Here is a 25,943-nt window from a genome sequence, read left to right as displayed (position 1 = left end):
TGTGAGTTCAAGCCCCATGCTGGACACCATGCTGGGTGTGGAGCCTACTTTAAAAAAAAAAAAAAAAAAGATACTCAAACCACAAAAGGCAGGGTGGAAAAAAAGCCCACAAAAGGCAGAAAGGTAAGAAAAACAAAAACAGGAACAAAGAACAAGAGCAACAAATAGAAAACAGCAAAGATTATGGTAGATGTTAAGAGAATGAAAAGACAAGTCACAGTCTATGAAAAAATATTACAAAAGACACATCTGATAAAAGAGTGTTATCCAAAATATACCAAGAACTCTTAAAATTCAACGAGAAGGAAACACAGTTTTAAAAAAAATGGGCCAAAACCTTAATAGACACCGCATCAAAGAAGACCTATAGATGGCAAGTAAGTAGATGAAAAAATGCTCTACATCACAGGTCATCGAAGAAATGCAAATTAGGGGCTCCTGGGTGGCTCAGTCAGTTAAGCATCTGCCTTCAGCTCAGGTCATGATCCTGAAGTCCCAGGATTGAGCCCCGCATTAGGCTCCCTGCTCAGCGGGGAGTCTGCTTCTTCCTCTACCCCCCACCCTGCTCTCATGCTCTCTCTCATACTCTCTTTAATAAAATCTTAAATTAAAAAAAAAAAAGAAATGCAAATTAAAACAACAAAGATTCCACTACACATTATCAGATGTGGTCAAAATACTGACAACGCCAAATAAAGGCAAGGATGTGGAGCAACAGGAACTCTCCAACATTGTTGGGAATGCAAAATGGTACAGTCTCTTTGGAAAAGAGATTTGCAGTTTCTTACAAAATTAAACATACTTTTATCATATGATCTAGCAGTCATGCTCCTTGGTATTTACTCAAAGCAGCTGAAAACTTATGTCCATACAAAAACCTGTACATGAATATTTATAGCAGCTTTGTTCATACTTGCCAAAACTTAGAAACAACCAAGATGGCCTTCAGTAGGCGAATGGATAAACTGTTACAGCCAAATAATGGCATGTCGTTAAGCACTAAAAACCAAACACACTACTGAACTATGAAAAGACAAAGTTTAAATGCATATTATTAAGTGAAAGAAGTCACTCTAAGAAAGATACATAGTGTAGGATTCTAACTGCATGCACAACATTCTTGGAAAAGGCAACAACTATGGACACAGCAAAAAGATCAGAGGTTGCGGGTAAGCATGATGAACTGGCAGAAAAGAGAATTTTTAAAGCAGTGAAAATACTCTATGGTACCATAATGGACATGTCATTATATGTTTGTCCAAACCCATAGGAAAACACACCACCAAGAATGAATGGCAATATAAACTATGAACTTTGGGTGAGTATGATGTGTCAATGAGTGCAGGTTCATTGTGAGTAAAAAATGTACCATTCTAGTGCTTGATGTTGAAAATGGAGGAGGCTATGCATGTGCAGGGGGTTTAGAGGTAAATTCTGTACATTCCTCCCAATTTTGTTGTAAGCCTAAAACTGCTCTAAAAAACAAATTCTTAAAAAAAAAGGTAATGGAGGAGTATTATCATGGAAAATTGCAGAGTAAAGTGCTCCAAGAATTACTCTCTCCACTGAAACAACCATTAAGCTAGCAAAAACTGCCAGAGTCAACATCTCTGCAAGCCTGGAATTTAATCAATCAAAAACTTACAGCAACCAAGGAAGTGCTTAATGAATACCACTACATTTCAGAAAGAAAAGCACTGTGGCATTTTTATTTAACTTTCTACCATCCTCCACTTCTGAGCACAGCAGTGACTATGGTAAATGAGCCACATCCTGGTGTGGCCTGCTGGAGCCAAGGGACTAATACAGATGCTAAGGTCTGAATGTGTATGTCTCCCTCAAAATTCATTTGTTGAAATGATAATGCCCATTGTGATGGTATCTGGAGCCTTTGGGAGATGATTAGGATATGAGGGCTACAGGATTAGAGGTCTTATAAAAGAGACCCTACAGAGAGCCCTAGCCCTAGCCCCTTCCATCTCATGAGGACACTGTAAGAACCCAGCAGTCAGAAATTTGGAAGAGGGCTTTTAGCAGAACCTGGCAGTGCTGGCACCCTGATGTTGGACCTCCAACTTTCAGAACTGTGAGAAATAAATTTCAGTTTTTTATACCAGTCTGTGGTATGTTATTATTGCAGCCCAAATGAAGTAAGACAGCAGTCTTGTTCTTAAAATAATGTGGTCAAGTGTTTTCACCTGCTTGACAATTCCCTAAGACACCAGTGTAGAGGGTGACCTCTATTTTGTTCTCCTGTCATGCAGGCAGAGATAACATCTGTCCAAAAATTCAAAGACATGGACTAATGATATCTTTCTGGAGCAAGGGACAGTGGATGGGGAAAATACCAGCCAGATCCCTATGCCCAGGAATGAGGAGACTGAAAGGAAGTTTCTCAGAGGAAAAAGTCTCAGAAAGGCCACATATAAACCACGGAAGCCAGAGTGCAACACACATGCTGAGAACACAATGTACACTCAGAAAAGACCTGACCAGACCTGGGCATGCACTTTTAATGGATCTGTGAGCATGATGCAAGCAGGAGGTGAATGTCAAGGCAGAGATGTAGGAAGCCTGGCACAGCACTGAAGTGCCAGAGCTCAAAGTCAAGTACAAGGACTACAGAGTATTTCTCTGTTTTGGTTTCAGGAATTTAAGGAAATGTCAGTTCACTGCCTACTCACTGAAATAATGGAACACATACTTCAGTTATCACAAATGACAAAGAACAGTCTTCTCAAAAATAGTTTGGAAAATTCACTGTATTCATTTGCTAGAGCTGCTGTAATAAATTATCACAAACATTGCAACTTAAAACAAGCACTTATTCGCTCACAGATACAGAGGCCAGAGGTCTGAAACCTGTTGGTTCCTTCTGGAGGCTCAGAGGGATATGTTCCATGACTTTCTACAAGATTCTGGTTATTGCCAGGAATCCTTGGTATAAGTTGGCCTAGACATATATTATGCTTATTACTATCATATCACAGGCATTCTTCTGTGTGTCTGTCTTCAAATCTTCTTCTCCAATCTTCCTGTTTCTGCTGTATCTGTGTTAAAATTTCCCTTTTCTTATAAGAACACCAGTCATTGAATTAGAGCCCACTCTAATCTATGGTAGATTAGACTCTAATCTGCTTTAAATTCATCTTTACTCATCAACTTCATTATATCTAGAAAGACCCTATTTCAAAATAAGGTTACAGTCACAGGTACTAAGGGTCAGAACTTGACATAACTTTTTGGAGGAACTATTTCTACCCACTAAAGTAAGTAAACAAATGGAGGACTACAGCCCTCAACAATAAACAACAAACCCAGGTGAGAGAATCTAATTTCCATAGTTAATACATTATACAGTTCAAAATGCCGATTTTTAAACAAATAAATTACAAACCATACACAGGAACAATGTACTAACAATAAACAAGCTGTCTTAAATGGGCTCTAAAAGCTAAAGGAAATCATGGACAAAGTAGTAAAAAAAAAATCCAGGTAAAAGATGTAGAAACAGAATATAAACGAGACAGAAAGTGTAAAATACGACCAAAGTTTCTAGACAAAAGTACAACAGTTAAAAGGAAAAAAAAAAAAAAAACATTAGAAAAGGTCAACAGCAGATTTGAGAAGCGAAAAGAAAGAATCAGCAAAATTGAATACAGACAAGTGAAATTACAGAGTCTGAGGAACTGAATGAAAAAGGAATGAAGAAGGGTGCCTGGGTGGCTCAGTCAGTTAAGCCTCCGACTCTTAATTTCGACTCAGGTCATGATCTTGGGGTCCTGAGATCAAGCCCTCAGTTGGGCTCCATACTGAGCATGGAGCCTGCTTAGGAATCTCTCTCTCCTTCTCCCCACTTCTCTCCCAAAAAACAAAAAGGGAGGAAGGGAGGAAGAGGGGGGGAGAAAGAAAAGAAAAGAAAAGAAAAGGGAGGGAAAGGAAAGGAGCAAGGAAGGAAGAGAAGACAGGAGTCCATCAAAATCCTAAAGGAGAACACAGGCAGCAACCTCTTTGACCTCAGCCGCAGCAACCTCTTCCTAGAAACATCACCAAAGGCAAGGGAAGCAAGGGCAAAAATGAACTACTGGGACTTCACCAAGATAAAAAGCTTTTGCAAAGCAAAAGAAACAGTCAACAAAACCAAAAGACAACCGACAGATTGGGAGAAGATATTTGCAAATGACATATCAGATAGAGGGCTAGTATCCAAAATCTATCAAGAACTTATCAAACTCAACACCCAAAGAATAATCCAATCAAGAAATGGGCAGAAGACATGAACAGACATTTTTCCAAAGACATTTTTCCAAATGGCCAACAGACACATGAAAAAGTGCTCAACATCGCTCGGCATCAGGGAAATCCAAATCAAAACCTCAAGGAGATACCACCTCACACCAGTCAGAATGGCTAAAAGTAACAAGTCAGGAAACGACAGATGTTGGCGAGGATGCAGAGAAAGGTGAACCCTCCTACACTGTTGGTGGGAATGCAAGCTGGTACAGCCACTCTGGAAAACAGTATGGAGGTTCCTCAAAAAGTTGAAAATAGAGTTACCATACGATCCAGCAATTGCACTACTGGGTATTTACCCCAAAGATACAACTGTAGCGATCTGAAGGGGTACGTGCACCCCGATGTTTATAGCAGCAATGTCCACAATAGCCAAACTACGGAAAGAGCCAAGATGCCCATCGACAGATGAATGGATAAAGAAGATGTGGTGTATATATATACCATGGAATATTATGCAGCCATCAAAAGGAATGAGATCTTGCCATTTGCAACGACGTGGATGGAATTAGAGAGTATTATGCTAAGCGAAATAAGTCAATCAGAGAAAGACATGTATCATATGATCTCACTGATATGAGGAATTCTTAATCTCAGGAAACAAACTGAGGGTTGCTGGAGTGGTGGGGGGTTGGAGGGATGGGGTGGCTGGGTGATAGACACTAGAAAGGATATGTGCTATGGTGAGTGCTGTGAATTGTGTAAGATTGATGAATCACAGACCTATACATCTGAAACAAATAATACATGTTAAAAAAAAAAAAATGATAGTAGGAAGGGAAAAATGAAGGGGGGGGAATCGGAGGGGGAGATTAACCATGAGAGACTATGGACTCTGAGAAACAAACTGAGGATTCTGGGGGCGGGGGGGATGGGTTAGCCTGGTGATGGGTATTAAAGAGGGCAAGTACTGCATGGAGCACTGGGTGTTACATGCAAACAATGAATCATGGAACATTACATCAAAAACTAATGATGTAATGTATGGTGATTAACATAACATAATAAAATTAAAAAAACATTAGCTGTATCACACTAAAAATAAAAATCAGAATTAGTAAAAAAAAAAAAATCAGAAAAAAAGAGAAAGAAAAAGAAAAAAGGGAAAGGGAAAGGGAGAAAGGAAGAAAGGAGGTAGAAAGAAAGAAAGAAAAGAAAAAAGAACAAAGATCAGTAAACAGTGCCTAAGGTGGGAGACCATAAGCAGACCTACATATGTATTCTGGGAGTCTCAGAAGAGAAAAAGGGACAAAAAGAATATCTGAAAAAATAATGGCCCCAAATTTGTCAAATTTGATAAAAGCCAAAAATCTACACATCGAAGCTGAATGCACTCTATAATAAAGATCAACTCTAAAGACCCACACAGAACACAGTATAATCAGTCAAAAACAAAAACAAAGATAGTATCTTGAAAGCGGCAAGAGAGAACCAACTCATCCTATGCAAAGGTAATAAGTTAAGAGCTGATCTATCAGAAACCATGGAATCCAAAAGGCGGTGGGATGATATACTCAAAATATTGAAATTTTTAAAATGTGAACCAAGAATTCCATCTAGCAAAACTAACCTAAAATGCAAAGAAATTAAGACATTTACAGATGAAAAAAAAAAAAGCTGGGGCAGTTTGTCAACAGTAGATCTGCCTAGAAAAAATGTTAAAAGGGGTCTTACAGGCTAAAATGAAAGGATACAGTACCCTATAAACTACAGAAATAAAGAACTCTGGTAAGGATACTACATAGATAAATATAAAAGCCAGTGTTATTTATTTTTGGTTTCTAACTACTCTACTTCCTCTAGGATTTAAAGAAAAATGCACAAAACAATCATAAATCTAGACTGACAGGAATGCAATGTATATATAAAGATGTAACCTGTGAACACAATGAAGGGGAAGAACATATCTGTGTAGGAGCAAAGTTTTTGTAGATTACTGAAAATAAGTTGGTATCGATTTAAACTATATTGTCTTAAATTTAGAACGTTAATTTCAATTTCCATGTATCCACCAAGGCAGTGACTAAAATGTATACAGAAAAAGAAATGTAGACAGAATCAAAAAGAAATCAAACAAAAGGAAGGCAGAGTTGGAGGAGTTGGGGTTGAGGGGGAAGGTATGAAGACATACAGTAAACAAATGGCATAAATCCTTCCTTAACAGTGATCACTTTAGATGTCAATGCTATTAAACTCACCAATTCAAAGATTGAGACTGGGAGAACAGATTAAAAAAAAACTAGATACAATACATTGTGCACAAGAGATTCACTTCATATTCAGACACAAAAGTTGAGAGTGAAGGGATGGAAAAAGAATCTAGGCAACTTGTAGCCAAATGAGAACAGTGTTTACATTAATATCATACAAAACAGTCTTTTAGTAAAAAAAATGTTCACTATATATTGATAAAAAGGGTAAATTCGAAGATACAAGTTATAAATATGAATCCCACACTGACGAAATTGAAGAGAAAATAGACAATTTTACAGTAACAGTTGGAGACTTCAATACCATCTTAAATAAATGCAGAACATCTAGACCAAGACACAATAAAGTAATAGAGAATCTGAACAAAACTACAAACCAATTATATATAACCTATATAGAACATTCCACCCAACAGCAGAATACACATTCAAGTGTAGGCACTAGAACAGTCTCCAAGAAAAAACAGCTGTTTGGCCACAAAACAGGTCTTTAAAACTTTACGGAATGAAGTTATACAAAAAAAAAAAAAATCCTCTCCAATGACCATTCACAATGACATTAAAGCTGGAAATCTTGGAGGTGAATTCCAAAGTTTCTGGTAAATTTCCAGAAGCAAAAATTTGGAGTTTCTCAAATATGTGCCACCTGAACAAAATATTTTTTTAAAAAGATTTTATTTATTTATCTGAGAGAGAGAATGGGAGACAGAGAGCATGAGAGGGGGAGGATCAGAGGGAGAAGCAGACTCCCTGCTGAGCAGGGAACCTGATGTGGGACTCGATCCCGGGACTCCAGGATCATGACCTGAGCCGAAGGCAGTTGCTTAACCAACTGAGCCACCCAGGCGCCCTGAACAAAATATTCTTAAACAATCAATAGGCGGGGAAAAAAAAAAAACACAACACAAAAATTAGAAAATACTTTGAAATGAACGTAAATTAAATGTAGCATGACAAAACTCAAGGGATGTATCCACAGTGATGCTCATAAGGAGATTTCTATCTGTAAGTAACTACATCAGAAAACAAAAGATATCAAATCAATAACCTTGCTTTATACCTCAATGACTAGAAAAAAAAAGACTAAACCCACGGCTCACAGGAATAATAAACGTTTACCTAGACTAAGAAAAAAAAAAAAAAAGAGGAAAGATACAAATAACTAAAGTCAGAAATGAAACTGAAGGCATTATTACATACCTTTAAGGAATAAAAATAACTATAAAAATGTATTGTAAATGACAGGACACCAAGAAAATAACCTAAATGGACAAATTTCTAGAAACATAAAGATTACAAAAACTGCCTCAAGAGAAAACAGAAAATCAGAACAGATTTATAAGTAGTAAGTAAATTGAATCCATAATCAACCTCCAAAAGTAATCAACCTCCCAACAAAGAAAGAAGAGTCCAAGACCAGATGGTTTCACCAGTGATTTCTATAAAATATTTAAAGAAAAATTAGTATCAATCCTTCTGAAATTCTTCCAGAAAACAGAAGAGGGAACACCTCCTAACTCATTCTGAGAAAAACAAAATTAAAGACCCATATCCCTTATGAAGATAGATGCAAAAACTTCAACAAAATACTAGCAAACTGGGGCGCCTGGGTGGCTCAGTCAGTTAAGCATCTGCCTTTGGCTTAAGTCATAATCCTGGGGTCCTGGGATCAAGCTGCGTCAGGCTCCCTGCTCAGTGGGGAGTCTGCTTCTCCCTCTCCCTCTGCGCCTCCGCCCCCCACAGCCGGCTTATGCACATGCACTCTCCCTCTGTCTCAAATAAATAATTAAAATCTTAAAAAAAAAGAAATACTAGCAAACCAAATTTAACAACCTATTAAAAAGATTACTCATCATGACCAGGTAGGATTTATTCTAGGAATCTATTTGATGGTGGTTGGAAATAAGAAAAACAATAAAACAATCTATTAATAGAATGACAAAGTCACATGATCATCTCAAATGATGCAAAAAAAAAAGCATTTTTAAAAATCCAAAATCATTAAAAAATTTTTCAAGAACTAGGGAATACAAGTGTACTTCCTCAACCTGAAGAAGGGCATTTCTTAAAAACCAAAAAAAAAACCTATGACTAGAATCATACTCACTGGTAAAAGACCAAAAGCTTTCCCTCCAAAACCATGAACAAGACAAGGATGCTCACTTTGAACTCTGTTCTAGAAGTTCCAGCCAAAGTAGTTAGTCAGGAAAAAGAAATTAAAGGTACCTAATTGGAAAGGAAAAAATGAAAATCTATTCATGTATGGCATCACAACACAGGGGTTAGGGCCAATGACAGCCTGCAGAGTCAAAAATCCACATATAACTTTCGTTTCCCCAAATTCCTAATAGCCTACCATGGATGAGAAGGCTTCCCAGCAGCATTAACAGTCAATGATCCATACTTTGTAATATGTGTTTTATGCTGTATTCTTACAATAGAGAAATTTTTTAAAAATCATTAAGGGAGAGAAAATACATTTGCAGTACTGGGGGAAAAAAAAAAACCATGATAGGTAAGTGAACCCACGCAGTTCAAACCCATGTTGTTCAAGGATCAAGGGTACATAGAAAATCCCAAAGGATCTACAAAAAAATAATTAGAGTTAATAATTCAGCAAAGCTGCAAGCACAAGATCAACACCTAAAAATCAACTATGCTGCTATACATCTACAATGACTAAATTGAAGAGGAAATTGACACAATTCCATCATATTACCATCCAAAACGATAAACATTTAAGAAAATATTTAACCAAAAAAGACTTGAACAGTGAACAAAATAATGCTAGAAAAAAACGTAGAAATACCTAAATAAATGGAAGGATATCTATACTCATTGATTGGGAGACCTAATATTGTTTTGATAGCAATACTACTGAAAGCAATCTATAAATTTAAGGTAATCCCTATCAAATTCAAAGGAGCTTTTGTGTGAAATGGAAAAGCCAAATCCTCAAATTCATATGGATTTGCAAGGGATCCAAATATCCAAAATATTCTTGAAAAAGTACAACAAGATGGAAGACTTGCACTTTCCAATTTCAAAATTTACTACAAAGCTACAGTAGTCAAAGCAGTGTGGAATTGACATATAGATAGACCCAATGAGTCTATAGAATGGAAAGAAATAGAATTTAGAGTCCAGAAATAAAGCCATATATTTATGACCAAATGATTTTCAACAAGGATAACAAGATCATTCAATGGGGAAAAATAATTTAACAAGTGGTCTTAGGACACCTAGATATCCACATACAAGTGAATCAAACTGTATTCACTGTCTATACCATATACAAAACCTAACTCACTGTGGATCATAAACCTAAGAGTTAGAACTTTAATACTCTTAGAAAATATAGGACTAGATTTCCATAATCTTTGGTTAGACAAATCTTCTTACATATTATATCAAAAGCATAAGCAATGACAGAAAAATAAACCAGATAAATTATACTTCATCAAAATTAAAAACAGTGCATCAAAGGACATTATCAAGAAAATGCAAGGACAAGCTAAAGAATGGAAGTAAATATCATGTATCTAGAGTCTAGCATATATAAAGTATTTTTACAACTCAACAAAAAGAATAACCCAATTTTAAAAACGGACCCAGTGAAGATGTATGTGAAGATGTCAACATCCACATGAAAAGATGCTGAATATCATTAGACATTAAGGAAATACAAATAAACACAATGAGAAACCACATTTCACACCCAAAAGAATAACTATAATTTAAAAGCACATACAAGAAAATAAGTGTTGGGAAGAATATGGAAAATTTGAAATCCCTGTACACTGCTAATGGAAATGTAAAACTGTCAACCCTATGAAAAACACATTGGCGCTTCCTCAAAAAGTTAAAAACAGAATCATGCTATGACTCAGCAATTCCATTCCTAGGTGCACAGCAAAAGAATGTGTACTCAAATCCACACTCATGAATGTTCACTGTGGTATCACAATAGCCAAAAGGTGGAAAAAACTCAAATTTCCATAGAACAGATGAATAGAATAAGCAAAATGTGATAAATATATACAATGGAATATTGTGCAGTCTTAAAAAGGAGGGCACCTGGGTGGCTCAGTTGGTTAAGCAACTGCCTTCAGCTCAGGTTGTGATCCTGGAGTCCCAGGATCGAGTCCCACATCGGGCTCCCCACTCAGTGGGGAGTCTGCTTCTCCTCTGACCCTCTCCCCTCTCATGCTCTCTCTCACTCTCTAATAAATAAATAAAATCTTTAAAAAAAAAAAAAGGAATGAAATTCTGATATACAGAACAACATGGATGAGCCTTGAAAACATTATGCTAAGTGAAATAAACCAGACACAAGAGGTCACGTAATGTATGATTCCATTATATGACATATCCAAAAACAGAAAGCAGACTCGTGTCTTCCAAGAGCCAGGAGGAGAGGAGTGATTCTTAATAAGTATGGGGTTTTCACTTTGTGGTAATGATATTTTGACTAGATAGGGGTGGTGATTATTCAACATTATGAACATATAAATCCCACTGAATTATACTCTTTAGAATGACTAATTTTATGATGTCAATTTTACTTCAATAGTCATTAAAATAAAATTAATGAATTAGTAAATGCATACATTCACAAAAAAAAAATTCCCAAATCACTATCATACCAGTTAAAGATACTTGAAAAAAGCAAAGTAACCTAAGCCTAAAGCAAGCAAAGTAAAAAAAAATATAAAGGTTAGAGGACAAATTAATAAAACAGAGAATGGAAAAAAATATAGAAAAAAAAAAGACCAAAACTGTTTTTTTTTTAAAAGATCAACAAAATTTAAGTAGTCTAAGAAATAAGAGCAAAGACTCAAAAAAATTACAGTGAAAGACGAATTACCAACCTCACAGAAAAAAAAGATTACATGGTAATACTGTAAACAACTACGTGTCAACAAATTAGACAGCTTAAATGAAATGGGCAAATTCCTGAAAAGGAACTACTGAAACTGACTGGAAAAAAAAAATGAAAAACGTAAAGAGACCTAAGGACACGTACAGATTAAGTTAATAATTTAAAAACTTCCCACAAAGGAAAGCTCAGGCCCCAGTGACATTACTGGTGAATTCTACCACCAAACGTTTAATGAAGAATACCAGTTCTTTACAAACTACTCCAAAGAGGAGGGAACGTTTCCCAACTCATTTTATAAGGACAGTATTATCCTAAAAAAATAAAGTCATCACAAAAAAACTATAGACCAGTATTCTCATGAACAGACATAAAAATCCTCACCAACAAACCAAATCCAGCTGTACATAAAAAAGATCATACACAACAACCAAAAGAATATACCATGATTTTTATCATATGAAAAATCAACTAAGGTGAATACTTTAAAAAAAGGTATAAATCAAAAGAAAAAAGGACATAAACTACACAATCTTCTCAAGGAACACAGAAAATGCATTTAACAAAATCTAACAAACTTTCATGCAAAACAAAAAAACCCCAACATAAACAAAAGCCAAAAACTCAACAAACTAGAAATAGAAGGGGATTTCTCAAAACTGATAAAAGGCATCTATGAAAAACCCACATTTAACATCATATTCAAAAGACTGAACTCTTCTCCTTAAGATAAAGAACTAGAAAAAGATGCCTTCTGACCACTTCCATTCAACACAGTACTGAAGGTTCAAACAAGGGCAATTAAGAAATGAAAGAAAAGGTGTCCACATTGGAAATACAGATGTAAAACTATCTCTATTTGCAGATGCAACGCTCATGTATGCAGAAAATCCTAAGGAATTTAATAAAAACTATTGGAACTAATTAACAAGTTTATCAAGGCTGCAGGGTAATAGATCAATATACAAAAATCAATTATATTTCTACACACTTGTAATCAACAATCCAAAAATGAAATTAAGAACATGATGCCACTTGTAAGCACTGATGGGGTTCAGGACACATTACCCCCAAAATATGGCACCTTGGCATAGTAAGTATTTTAAGTTGAAGGAATTTGAGAAAACAGCAGAAGCAAGGTCACTCTGATAGTCCCGTACCCTTCCCCCCCTCAAACAGGTCATAAAATCTTCACATAATAGGTGCCCTCCCTATAGCTAGAGGAAAAAAGCATCCTTATCTCTAAAAACAAAGGTAAACTGAGAGGAGTCCTAAAAAACAGGGCTTGCTAAGTTTCTCCCAGTCTACCATACTTACCTTACACTCCCTTGACCTATCATATTCCTTCACAACTGTCCACTCTTCATCAAACCTAACATAGTCTAGTCTAACTGGTTCTTTCGATCTTCATTATGAAGGTTCTTTTATTAAACTTTTGTTAAATAAATCTGTATGCTTCTCCCTTGCTAATCTTGGTCAGATTTAATTTTCAGATGCAGCCAGGCACTCAAAAAGGGTTGAGGAAAACGCTTTCCTCCCATACAGCATCAAAAACAATAAAATACATGAGAATATACTTTTCAAACAAGATATAAAACTTGTACTCGGAAAAGTATAAAACACTGTTGAAATTAATGAGGATAAATAAGTGGAAAGGCATCCAATATTCATGCACTTTAAGATAATACCATTTAAATGTCAGTACCAAAAACTGATCTACAGATTCAATAAAATCCTTATCAAATCTAAGCTGAAATTTTTGGCAAAAATGGATACAAAGAAATTCAAGAATATCCTAAGAGCTAAAACCATCTTGAAAAAGAAAACAAAACTGGAGGATAAACTTTCTAATTTCAAATTCTACTACAAAGCTATAGTAATCAACACAGTGTACTACTGGCAGAAGGTTGTAGAGATCAATGGAAATAGAAAAAAGTCCAGAAATAAATTCTCACATTTATGGTAAACTCTTTTTGATGAGGGTATCAAGATCATTCAATGGGGATATAAGGTTTTGCAACAAATGTTGCTGGGACAAATGAATAACCTCATGCAAAAGAACGAAGTTGAACCCCAAACTCACACCATATATAAATGTTAACTCAAAATGGGTCATAAACCTAATTTAAGAAATGAAAGTGTAAAATTCTCACAAGAATACACAGGAATTTATCTCTGTGTCCTTGAGTTAGGCAAAGACTTCTTGAGTCTTCATTGCAACAACAAAAAATAAACTGGACTTCATGAAAACCAAAAACATCTGGCAAAGAATACCACCAAAAAACAATGAATAAGAGAAATTATAAATTTCTTATGAGATAAAGGATTCTCATCAATAATATATATAGAACTCTTAAAACTGAATGAAAAGACAATTCAATTTAAAAATGGGCAAAATAGGGGCGCCTGGGTGGCTCAGATGGTTAAGCGTCTGCCTTCGGCTCAGGTCATGATCCCAGGGTCCTGGGATCGAGTCCCACATCGGGCTCCCTGTTCCTTGGGAGCCTGCTTCTCCCTCTGCCTCTCTCTCTCTCTCTGTCTCTCATGAATAAATAAATAAAATCTTTAAAAAAATAAAAAATAAAAAATAAAAATGGGCAAAATAAGTTAATATACATTTCTCTAAAGAATATACAGAAGCAACCAATAAGCACAAGAAAAGATGCTCAATACTGTTAGCTATCAGGGAAATGCAAATTAAGACAACAATGAAATATCAACTCACACCCATCAGGATGGCTCTAATTCAAAAGTGTTGGCAATGATACAGATTAATAAGAAACCTCAAACACTGCTGGTGTGAATATACAATGGTGCAGCTGCTTTGGAAAACAATCTGGCAATTCCTCAAAAAGTTAAATACAGAGTTACCATATGAGGAAACAATTCTGCTCCTAAGTACATACCCGGAAAAATTTAAGCCTTATTGCCCATACAAAATATTGTCTGTAAATATCCAGAGCAACATTATTCATAACAGCCAAAAAGAAGAAACAAACCAAATATCCATCATCTGATGAATGGGCAAACAAAATGTGGTATATCCATACAATGGAATATTATCGTGCAATAGAAAAAAATTAAAACACTAATTCAAGCTATACCGTAAATGAACCGTGAAAATATCATGCTAAGTGAAAGAAGCTGGACAGAAAAGGCCATATATTGTATGATTCCATTCATATGAAATGCCTCCAACAGACAAATTCTTAGAAATAGAAATTAAACTAGTTGTTGCCATACACCGGGGAGAGGGGAGAATGGGGAGTGACTGCTAAAAAGGATTTCTTTTTTTAGGGTGTCAAAATGTACTAGAATTAAGATAATGGCTGGGGCGCCTGGGTGGCTCAGATGGTTAAGCGTCTGCCTTCGGCTCAGGTCATGATCTCAGGGTCCTGGGATCGAGTCCCACATCAGGCTCCCTGCTCCTTGGGAGCCTGCTTCTCCCTCTGCCTCTCTCTCTCTCTCTCTGTCTGTCATGAATAAATAAAATAAAATCTTTAAAAAAAAAAAAAAAGATAATGGTAATTGTTGCACAACTCTGTAAATATACCAATGCGAATTTGGTATATGATACCACAAGTGTGATAAACACGAGTTGTACACTTTAAATAGATGAACTGCATGGGATATTAATTATATCTCAATAAAACTATTTTTAAAAACAAAAGTAAAATAAAGATATTCCCAGATAAAAACCAAATTGACAGTGCAGTTTCTTTTTATATAGTGTGATTGCTGACATTTCTGTTTTATTCTTCAGTGTCCTTCTACATTTCCTTAGCATAGAGTTTTCTATTGAACCTGTATTATTTTTAATAATTCCAAAACGTAAGTTCCTAAAAATACATAATGATACATTAAACCGAAGTACCCTGACAAAATACGGGAAGACTGTAATCTAACTTCCAACCTCACAGTGAAATGTCTACTTACTGGTAAAAGAAAATACTTACTTAATGGCTTGTGCTCCTGGTCTTTGCACAATCAAAGTGCTAAATTCTTCCACTACAATATCTAACAGCTCAGGTGTCTCTCGTTTTTCCCTTAGAACAATAGACATACTTTTCAAGTGAACAAAGAACTTCATGGCTTCAAACTAGAATATATTGAGAGAAATAAAATGAAAATAAATTTATATATATTTATATATTTATATATTTTTATATATGTATGTATATATATGCATATATAGATATATAAAGACAACAAATACTCTTCTTCATGGTTTATTCTTTCCGATAACCAAAAAATACTTTAAAAATAACCCTTCATATATTAAAGAATCACCATATAAACACTACAAAGTAGGGGCAATTTTTATCCATACCTTGGAAATTAAAATAAATATGTACCGACTAGGCAAAGATCACAGAGTAAGTCAGTAACATTTCTGAGAGGATTAAAAATAGGCATATCTACCGTTAAACTCTAAGGTATAAGGCAAGAAAACATCTTACTGTTTTTGGCAAGGTTGGATCAACTGCTGTTTCACTATAGCCAATTGCTTCATAGAGTAAAGTTTTTTCTTCAGAGGTCAACATTTCTTCAAGAACTATAATCATAAAGAAGTTTTTTGCATTCTTAACTGGTAAGATAAAACTAACTCACAATTTAGCTGCTTTTAACCAACTGGCAAATTCAACTCTCTTTTTATACTTTTAAGAAATTAAAAAATTTTATCTCAAAAAAAAGAAAAAAGAAATTATAATCACTGAATGTTAGGATGGCACCGGCAATTTTAGAAGGATTAGCCTCCAAAAATATAAACTGCTAAATATATGAATTTAGCAATAGAAATTTCTAAATATTTGGATTAAGCAAGCTCACAAAATGACTGTTATTAGGCACTTAGTGTACTGTGCTAAGCAACATACTTAGCATACAAAGTAAGTAACACTAATATCATAATTTCCCATTTTACAGAGGATAAAATTGAAGTTTTGGGAATTTAAATAATTTGCCTGGGCTACGCTGCCAGTAAGTGATAGATCCAGGATACAAACTTAAGCCCCTAAGTCTCCAAAGCTATGATCTTAAACATTTGGTAAGGAAACAAAAACCTTTCCAAGAAATAATTTCAACAAAAATTTACAATGGTTCATACCCTTGGGAATTTACACATTATTAAATCCTGAGCATAAAGCTCTTTTGTAAACATTAAGATAAAAAATTTAATTTTTATTTGATGTATACATGTACAATGTTTTAATAGTAATTTTATTGATAATAAGGATAAATTATATATGATACATATATATGCTTTTAATGTTTATTTTAGTTAGAAAATTTTCTGCAGGGGCACCTGGGTGGCTCAGTCGTTAAGTGTCTGCCTTTTGCTCAGGTCATGAGCCCAGGGTCCTGGGATCAAGGCCCGTATCTGGCTCCCTGCTTCAGTGGGAAGCCTGCTTCTCCCTCTCACACTCCCCCTGCTTGTGTGTTCCCTCTCTCGCTGTCTCTATCAAACAAATAAAGAAAAAAAAAAATTTTTCTGCAAAACTTTGCTTTCACAACTGATGATTAGTTGCACTAAATTAACCTAATGATTAACTACACTCTCTATAAAATGAAATGGACCTACTTCCAGGCTTAACATCTGGTTGTTCTTTACTTCTTGGTTCTGACCAAGTCCACAGCCAGCTAAACCATCCTTTATTTTCCTCTGAATCTTTTGCTCCTTCTCTGAAAATCCTATATCCAGCTTTCTTTACCTAAAATGATTAAATTTTCAAATAAATGACAAATTATCCTTTATTTAGCAATCTAACAGAAAAATGACATTTACTAAATTTAACTATTCCAGTGAAAAAATGTAAACAATGAACAAACGGACAACAAAACAAAGTAATGCAACATAAGCCAAACGTAAGAATTTAGAATTTCCAGGTAGACAGCCCTACTGTCTTACAAGTCACGGTAATCACACCACCCCGCCGCCCCCCCACCCCCAGATTGGATTTTCACCTTCATAGGAACTCAGTGTTTGATAATTATTTAGCAAGAATTACTTAGCCAAATTACTCAGCAAGAATTTTCCCCCCACAGGACCTAATTCAAATGTATGGGGCAAAACATCAAATCTATTTTTCTTATACCACAAAGAAGCAAATTTGAACCCCTTTTAGGAAACAGTATATTACAGCCCAACACTAATTATACCACTGCATCTGTCAAATCTACATGGAATCTAGATTTTTACGAATTGAAAGATAATGTGGAATTACCTCAACTTCTGCCTGTTGTCTTGATATAGTTATATTAAATACATCCAAGGTCTTTTCCAACTCCTTAAAATATAAACAAAAGTGTGTTTAAATGAGTAACTTTACATAGTCTATAGAAAGATTATAAAAATAAAATTTCCTATATAATCTAACAAACTGCTGCAATAAAGATAGGAAGCAAAAAACGGATCATCCACCAACATAATACCTCTTTTAAATTCTGAGAAGCAGTGCTTGTATATATGTCAGCTTGGAAATTAGCAATGATAGAGTAACTTTCTTAAAGAAATCATACATGTCATGCATATAGGTGTCATATTAAGATTTACAGACCCATACTAAAAGATACTATATAGGCACTGTTTAAAATGACCTTTATTTGGGTTCTAACTACAACTGAGGGTAAATACATTAGTGTCACTTTCAACTAAAAATATAATTCTAAATCCTTCATATTATACGCACAGTTGGTGTGTCATCTTTAATATATTCCAAATAGATCTTTCTGCAGAAAGTCTCCTACTTCAAACATAAAAATAAAACTCAATCTTTAGGGAGCTCCTAATTGGAAATTGGCCTAGATTCAGAATGGTTACATTAATTTCAAGAGGCTATCTCTCCTCAGTCTCCCTAAACTAAACATCATCCATCCATAGAACAATCCCTTCTAGAATATACCATAACGCTAACAGATAACACTAGTATTTAGGGAATTCTCAAGACAGATAATGAAATGTAAAGTTGCTGGTGAAGACTAGAAATGCCACAAGAATGAAGAGAAAAGGGACTCTGAATGGGCAGAAAATTCAGGAAAGTTTGTACAAGAGATGGGACTTACACAGAGCTTGAGGAATGAGTAAAACTGGAATAAACAGAGATGAGGAAAGGCAGATGGACTTGGCTACAAGTATAAGCATAGTATGTATAAAAGACAGGAAATTGGGGTGCCTGGGTGGCTCAGTCGGTTAAGCGACTGCCTTCAGCTCAGGTCATGATCCTGGAGTCCCGGGATCGAGTCCCGCATCGGGCTCCCTGCTCAGCAAGGAACCTGCTTCTCCCTCTGACCCTCCCCCCTCTCATGTGCTCTCTCTCTCTCGTTCTCTCTGTCTCAAATAAAAAAAAAAAAAAAGACAGGAAATTAATGCCATTAGATGGTAACGGGGAAATGGAGTGGTGACAGGTAGTATAAGGCTTTGAAACCAACACAGAAAAGACTGGAATCAATGTAGCAAACACTTTTTAGGCTTTGAGGTTAAAAAAGTCATAATGTGAGGTTTCAAGTTACTATTTGCATGAACCCAAAACTCTCCAGATTGACAATAATCTGAAATTCCAACAGCTAACAGGAGAGTATCACCAGAGGTTATATCATCCAACTGAAGTGAAGAACAGGAGTATGAAAAAGTCTAAGTAAAAGCAATGGCAGTCAAAATTAAAACAAATGAGGAATTATGTAGTACAAAATATTCAACAACTTCTAAATATGCTTACCTCCAAAGACATGAGAATTTCACCAGTTGGCTTCTTAGTTGTTATCTTTTTTTTATACAGTTCTTTATACTGCTTCATTTTTTGCCTGTGTTCTCTAATATGCTTCCATGACCACATCCGTAACCGGGGGCAGACATTTACTTCAAGAATACCTTGTATAGCATAAGCCCACCTAGTTAAAAAACAAAAACAAACCCCACACTTAACACCTTCAAGCCAACAGTATGAAATATAAAACTGCTTCTACTCCAAAACAGCATACATAGTACAGAGACTACACTATAGTACCAGACTTTGAAAATGGTGTACTATCAATAGCCAAACTGTGGAAAGAGCCAAGATGTCCACTGACAGATGAATGGATAAAGAAGATGTGGTATATATATATATACAATGGAATATTATGCAGCCATCAAAAGGAATGAGATCTTGCCATTTGCAACGACGTGGATGGAACTGGAGGGTATTATGTTGAGTGAAATAAGTCAAACAGAGAAAGACATGTATCATATGATCTCACTGATATGAGGAATTCTTAATCACAGGAAACAAACAGTGTTGTTGGAGTGGGGGGTGGGGTGAGAGGGATGGGGTGACTGGGTGATAGACACTGGGGAGGGTATGTGCTCTGGTAAGCGCTGTGAATTGTGCAAGACTGTTGAATCTCAGATCTGTACCTCTGAAACAAATAATGCAATATATGTTAAGAAAAAAAAAGAAGAAGGTAGCGGGAGGGGAAGAATGAAGCGGGGGAAATCGGAGGGGTAGACGAACCATGAGAGACGATGGACTCTGAAAAACAAACAGGGTTCTAGAGGGGAGGGGGGTGGGAGGATGGGTTAGCCTGGTGATGGGTATTGAAGAGGGCACATTCTGCATGGAGCACTGGGTGTTATGCACAAACAATGAATCATGGAACACTTCATCTAAAACTAATGATGTATGGGGATTAACATAAAAAGAAAAAAAAAGAAAAAAAAATGGTGTACTATCTGACCACTTGATTTTTCCCAGCCCTGTTTGTATTAAGACTACATTAATTATTAATCTTATCTCTTTCCTGAGTGACAACAAGCAAAATCACTGAATTTTGTTACAAAAAATATAGCTCTACAGAAAAACTACTGAAGTACTACTTGGCAAATAGCACTTTAGTAACCTGACTAGTAATTAAGAGTCAACTAAAAGTAATTGCAACTTCTAGAAAACAGCAAGAGCTTAATAAACGGAATACCAAGACTTCTAAATTTTAAAAAGGGGCTGTACTTTTACAGACTCACATAACCTGATTTTCGACTTTAATCACATAGGTTTAACACACCTAATACGGAAGTTTGAATTTTTTTTAAAAAGACATTGCCAGACACAAACTAGGATATAGTTGTTAATAATCCCAAAAATACAGTTAATTAATGGTATTTTAGTATCTCCATTTTTAAGTTGTTTAAAAAAAAAAAATCCCTTAATTTTATTAACATAATAAGCAAAAGCCATAAATCAAATGACAAAATGTATCTGCCCTTAAAGAGTATCTTAAAAAATTACTCTTAAAGTCAATAAATTCACTTTTAAACTGTATTTTATAAATCTTAAAAAAGTTTTTTTTAGATCAAGTAATTCTACTTCTGGGTATTTATCTGAAGAAAACAAAAATACTAGCACAAAAAGATGTATGTTCCCTGATATTAAATGCAGCATTTTAATACAGTAGTCAAGATACAAAAACCACCTACGTGTCCATCAACAAATGAATGAATAAAGAAAATATGGTATATAGATATACAATGGAATATTATTCAGTCATAAAAAGGAGTGAAATCTTACTATCTGTGACAACATTATGCTAAGTGAAATTAGTCAAAGAAAGATAAACACAGTATGATCTCACTTACATATGGTATCTTAAAAAATAAAAACCAAAAAACTGAGCTCATAGATACAGAAAACAGACTGGTGGTTGACAGAGGTGAGGCACAGGCAGTGAGTGAAATGGGTGAAGAGGATTAAAAGGTTCAAACTTCTAGTTATAAAAGTTAAGTAATAGGATATAATGTACAGCACGGTCACAATAGTTAATACTATACTGCATATTTGAAAGTTGCTAAGATATCTTATAAGTCCTAAAGAAAAAAATCTGTCCTTGGGGCGCCTGGGTGGCTCAGTTGGTTAAGTGACTGCCTTCAGCTCAGGTCATGATCCTGGAGTCCTGGGATCGAGTTTCGCATTGGGCTCCCTCCTCAGCAGGGAATCTGCTTCTCCCTCTGACCTTCCCCCATCTTGTGCTCTCACTCTCTCTCTCTCAAATAAATAAACTAAATTAAAAAAATATATATTAAAAAAATCTGTCCTCATATATGGTGATGGATGTTAACTAGACTTATTGTGGTGATCAGTTTACAACATATATAAATATCAAATCACTATGTTATAAACCTGAAACTAATATGTCAAATTATACCTCAATTTAAATAAAAACATAAGTCATTTTACCAGTCTCTGGCATGATAGTGAAGAGGTACATCAGGTTTGAATTTCCTATATGGCAGATTTTGCGTCATCATATCAACTGATTCAAGAAGCTCCATAACACTGAAATACTGAAGAATGAAAAAAATGAAGGCTCTTAAATGTTTCAGATTTTTTGTTCAATTGTTAAAAAAATTAAAGGAAATGTTACCATGTAACATTGTGTTTGAAATACATTTAAAATCTTAGTTCTGCTTTTATCAAATTATAACTCACAATTTAAAATTTCATTTAAAACAATCACCTGTGGTTTATTAAGTTCAATTGCTATGTCATGTAACTCAACATCCAGGTTTATCTTGGGGGCAGAAAAGTCAAAATCTGATCGCCGATTCATCTGAAGTTTGGCATTAGCAGATATGGGGCGAAAAACTGAAAAATATAAATTTTAAAAAGTTAAACTGAGTTATATTTCAGAGTCCCAAAGTGCTAAGGGGATGAAGTGGAAAATATTTTCATTTCTTATACTCTTACTTTCCCAGATTTCCACACTGCTGTAATTTGGTCAGATGAACTGTCATTTAATTAATAAAGAATATTCTTTTATCTTTTTCCTACCTATAATTTATATTTTAAGTAAATGAAGACTAAGTAAACTCCCCCTCAAAACACCAACATAACCCTTAAAAAGCAGGAACAATCTCTAAAAGGCAAAAATAGTATAATAAAATAATCTTAACAAAAATACAATTTAAAGGAATTACATTAAAAATGCTAAGGGAGAAAAGATTGTACTTGACCACTGACTTCCATTATAGAGTTATAATTTCTGAACTTCTGATCAGTTTCTATGTATCCATCTGCCCCATTTTAACTTGTAAAAGGAGAGGTGAGATGAGTGAGTTAACCCAGGATAACCTTCTTGGCCCAATCCATAGTCTAAAATGGATTAAACTCAACCCTTTATATTTAGTGCCAAAAAGAGTAAGAATATTCTTACAGAGGGAGACAAACAATAGCAGAATCTATACCAAGATCAACTATTAAATTATAAGCTAATCTATATAAAAACATAATATGTTCCTCTTGTTTTAATCATTCCCAAGGCATAGCACTTAGGTTTTTTTTTTTTTTACACACTGAGCATTCAAATATACTGTGAACTTGAGTAGAACAAGAAGATATTCAACAAATGGAGACTGGTTAAATTCATCATGATACATCTACAGAGTAAAGTACCATAGAGTGAAAAATAAGAAAAATTTATATATACCTAAGTGGAAGCAAATAGTAAAAGAAAGTTTAGGGGCGCTTAGGTGGCACAGTCAGTTAAGGGTCCAACTCTTGGTTTCGGCTCAGGTCATGATCTCAGGGTTGAGATGGAGCCCCATGTTGGGCTCTGCATGGAGTTCTCTCTCCCTCTGCCTCTGCCTCTCCCCCCTGCATCCTCCCTCTCTCTAAATAAATACATCTTTTAAAAGAAGAAAGTTTAAAAAGTGTATGTACACAGCAATAATATCACTATCTGAAAAATAAAATTATTCCTCTCCCCCAGCTTTCTTATGTTACGTACAAGACTACACAATCCCCTATATCCTTCCTGGTTGCAATCTCTATCCATCCCTAGGTTACAACCTCTCCTAGGTTGCGATTTTAGCTCCTGGCAACTCTAATTTCCAAGTGATTTCAACATACAAATAATCTTTCCAAAACCAAAGCCTCTCAGAACCTTGGACTTCTCCACCCTTACTTCATCCACTAGATCTTATCATACTTATATGCTAGACCTCTCCATAAGCTCAGTCTCAAGCATCCAACTCTCCTACCACCACCAATCTCTCTAGTACTAAACTTCAAGTCCCGTGAGACCTATCATTCATTGATCCTTTATCTTTTGTCTTTCACCTCCGCTTCATGTCCTCAGGAACCTCCCTACCCTATTAAAATTCTATAATCAGTTATTTTAATCATCCCCCTGCATTCACTCTTCACTCCTCTGTCTTCTCACTTTGTCAGTACTTACCAGGCCACACTCTAATTCTGGATAAAAACTCTCTCCATTTACTCTACACCTGTAACCTACCTAAGAAATTGAATTTCGTTAGGGGGAAAAAAAAAAAAAAACAAAAACGTACACAATCACACAGATTGGTCTCACTTTAATGTCATAAATCCTAAAAGTCCTCAATGTTGCTGAGCAGTCATACAATATTTAGTCCAGGATAGGGGCCAAATGCATACCATAGTGTGTTTTTATACAACCAATGAACTAGGAATGATTTTTACACCTTTATAGGGTTGTTTAAAAGAAACAAAGGAAAATATGTGACAGAGGCTAAATATGGCCTTAAAACCGAAAACTTTTTACTATGTGGCCTTTTACAAAAAAAAAAAAAAACAAAACTGCCCAGCCCCAACTCTAGCCCAGTGGCTCTCAAAATCATCAAAATTACCAGGAAAGCTTATTAAAACAGATTGGCAAGGCTCACCCTCAGAAGTTCTCATTCAATATGTGTGGAATGGGCCCTAGGATTTCTATTTCTAACAAGTTTCCAAGTAATACTGATGTTGCTAGTCCGAACCATACTTTGAGAACACCACTTTAGTCAATTCACTCTGTTTACCTACATGACTATTTCATAGCCTCTCCTCCCTCCAAAAACCCCCAACACCTCAGGTATTAAAAAATAAGAGCTCATAAAAGAAATTCCATGAACTCCTATTACCATCACTACTGTCTAACATTAGGATTTCTCTCTTATGCCAAAATCAGTCTTATAAATGAACTAATCATGTTCCTCTGTGTGGCAAAACACCACTTGTGCACGAGATCCTATCCCCTTTCACCCATATCCCATAAACTACCGCTTCTCTCTTGCTTCGTTTTTCATATTCTACAGATCATTCCTATCTCAGCCTATAAACTGTTGTCTCTCCCATTAAATAAAGAACAAACAAAAAAAAGCCTTTAGTCTGGGACGCCTGGATGGCTCAGCTGTCAAGCATCTGCCTTCAGCTCAGGTCATGATCCCAGCATCCTGGGATCGAGTTCCACATGGAGGTTCTTGCTCACCGGGGGGTCTGCTCCCTGTGCCTGCCGCTCTGCCTGCTTGTACTCTCTGACAAATAAATAAAATCTTAAAAAAAAAAAAAAGCCTTTAGTCCTTCCCTCTCCAGCAGGTATATACCAGTTATCAACTTATCTGTGAATTCCAAATTCATCCTTCACTGCTTAATCTAAAAGCTAGATTTGGGCCCTTTAATTACCAGCTGGCATAATGCTAGACACTGGAGAGAGACTGCAGGGGGAGTTCTGCTTCCCGGTTCTAACGGGCTCATTCCACAGACTCTTGCAGTATCGGGACTTTTCCACCACCCAGATGCTACCAAGTGGGTCCTACAGAAGGCAGCTCCCCGAGCATGACAGATTTTTTCAGCACTAGCCTGCTGAGGTACACAACAGCTAGGAGCAGCTGGCAACTTCTCCCAGCACCCTAAGGCAATTTTGCAGTGAAGTGCCTCCTATGAGCAACTCCTCATGAGAGACGCTAGAGTTCCTGAGGGCAAATTTCCAACAAGTTCAGTGGCCTGGCACCAGAGAGACTTTTCCTGGCAGTCAGTGAGCCCTGGTCATGTCCTTTCCAACAAGCTCTAGATCTCAGTGTTGAGGCAGGCAGACCCTGTTCTTTGGGCACTCCATCTTAGTCCTAGGGTAGGGGCAGATCCTTCTATTATTCTTATATTCTTTAGAGCTCTACTTTTTAGTAGCCAATCCCTTGTTACTCCAATCCTATGATAGTAATTCTTTATATTAAATTTCCCCTGCTCAAATTACTGTGTAGTTTCTCTCTCACCAGACCCTCACTAATGGAGAAGGAAATGATAGTAGGGCAAAGGAGAAATCAGTCAAACCTAAAGTGATAGGAGAATCATCAACACACATGAAAGGCAATCTAATCTGTTATTAATGTTTCCTTTTAGGAAAAAAATCTAGAAAAATATCCACTTCAAGGCTTTGAATTGGTTTCAAGAGTGAAAACAAGAAGAATCACTTCAAGGGTGCCTGGCTGGCTCAGTTGGTTGAACACCCGACTCCTGGTTTCAGCTCAGGTCATGATCTCAGGTGGTGAGATCAAGGCAGCTTTGAGCTCCATGCTCAGTAGCCTGAGGCTCCATGTTCAGTGGGGAGTCTGCTCCAGAGTCTCTCTCTCTCTACCTCTCTCCCGTGCCCATCCCCCACCTTGTGCACCTGTGAGCCCTCTCAAATAAATCTTTAAAAAAAATAAATAAGCCACGTCAGGAAATTAATAAAGTGTCATCATGAAGGTAGAAGAATATAGAAAAGAATCACTGGTTGATGACATCAGACAACCAAATCCA

At 36.0% G+C, this 25,943-nt stretch overlaps 1 protein-coding gene across 7 annotated transcripts in view; it reads right to left on the bottom strand.

The window, feature by feature from the left end:
• The window catches only part of VPS13A (vacuolar protein sorting 13 homolog A), a 267,040-nt gene that overhangs the window by 201,605 nt on the left and 39,492 nt on the right, over window positions 1-25,943 (bottom strand). For 6 of the 7 annotated variants that reach the window (XR_010407545.1, XM_045882283.3, XM_064578959.1 and 3 more), the window contains 7 exons: window positions 21,868-21,995; window positions 21,588-21,694; window positions 19,098-19,269; window positions 17,607-17,669; window positions 16,964-17,093; window positions 15,843-15,937; window positions 15,339-15,481 (listed from right to left, as the gene is read on the bottom strand). Coding sequence is in view for 6 of the 7 variants with exons in the window: in XM_045882283.3 (XP_045738239.1) it covers window positions 15,339-15,481; window positions 15,843-15,937; window positions 16,964-17,093; window positions 17,607-17,669; window positions 19,098-19,269; window positions 21,588-21,694; window positions 21,868-21,995 (838 nt within the window). In the remaining variant the exon portion in view is untranslated. Of the gene's footprint in view, window positions 1-15,338; window positions 15,482-15,842; window positions 15,938-16,963; window positions 17,094-17,606; window positions 17,670-19,097; window positions 19,270-21,587; window positions 21,695-21,867; window positions 21,996-25,943 lie in introns of those variants that run through there. The other variant, XM_045882284.3, reaches the window with a different exon arrangement.

Source organism: Mirounga angustirostris, unplaced genomic scaffold (assembly GCF_029215605.1).
Source record: "Mirounga angustirostris isolate CCGP_5_RB_7025 unplaced genomic scaffold, mMirAng1.0.hap1 SCAF_15, whole genome shotgun sequence".
Taxonomy (NCBI): Eukaryota; Metazoa; Chordata; class Mammalia; order Carnivora; family Phocidae; genus Mirounga; species Mirounga angustirostris.
Note: the sequence above shows the minus strand (reverse complement) of the source record. Positions and strands in the feature narration are given on the sequence as shown.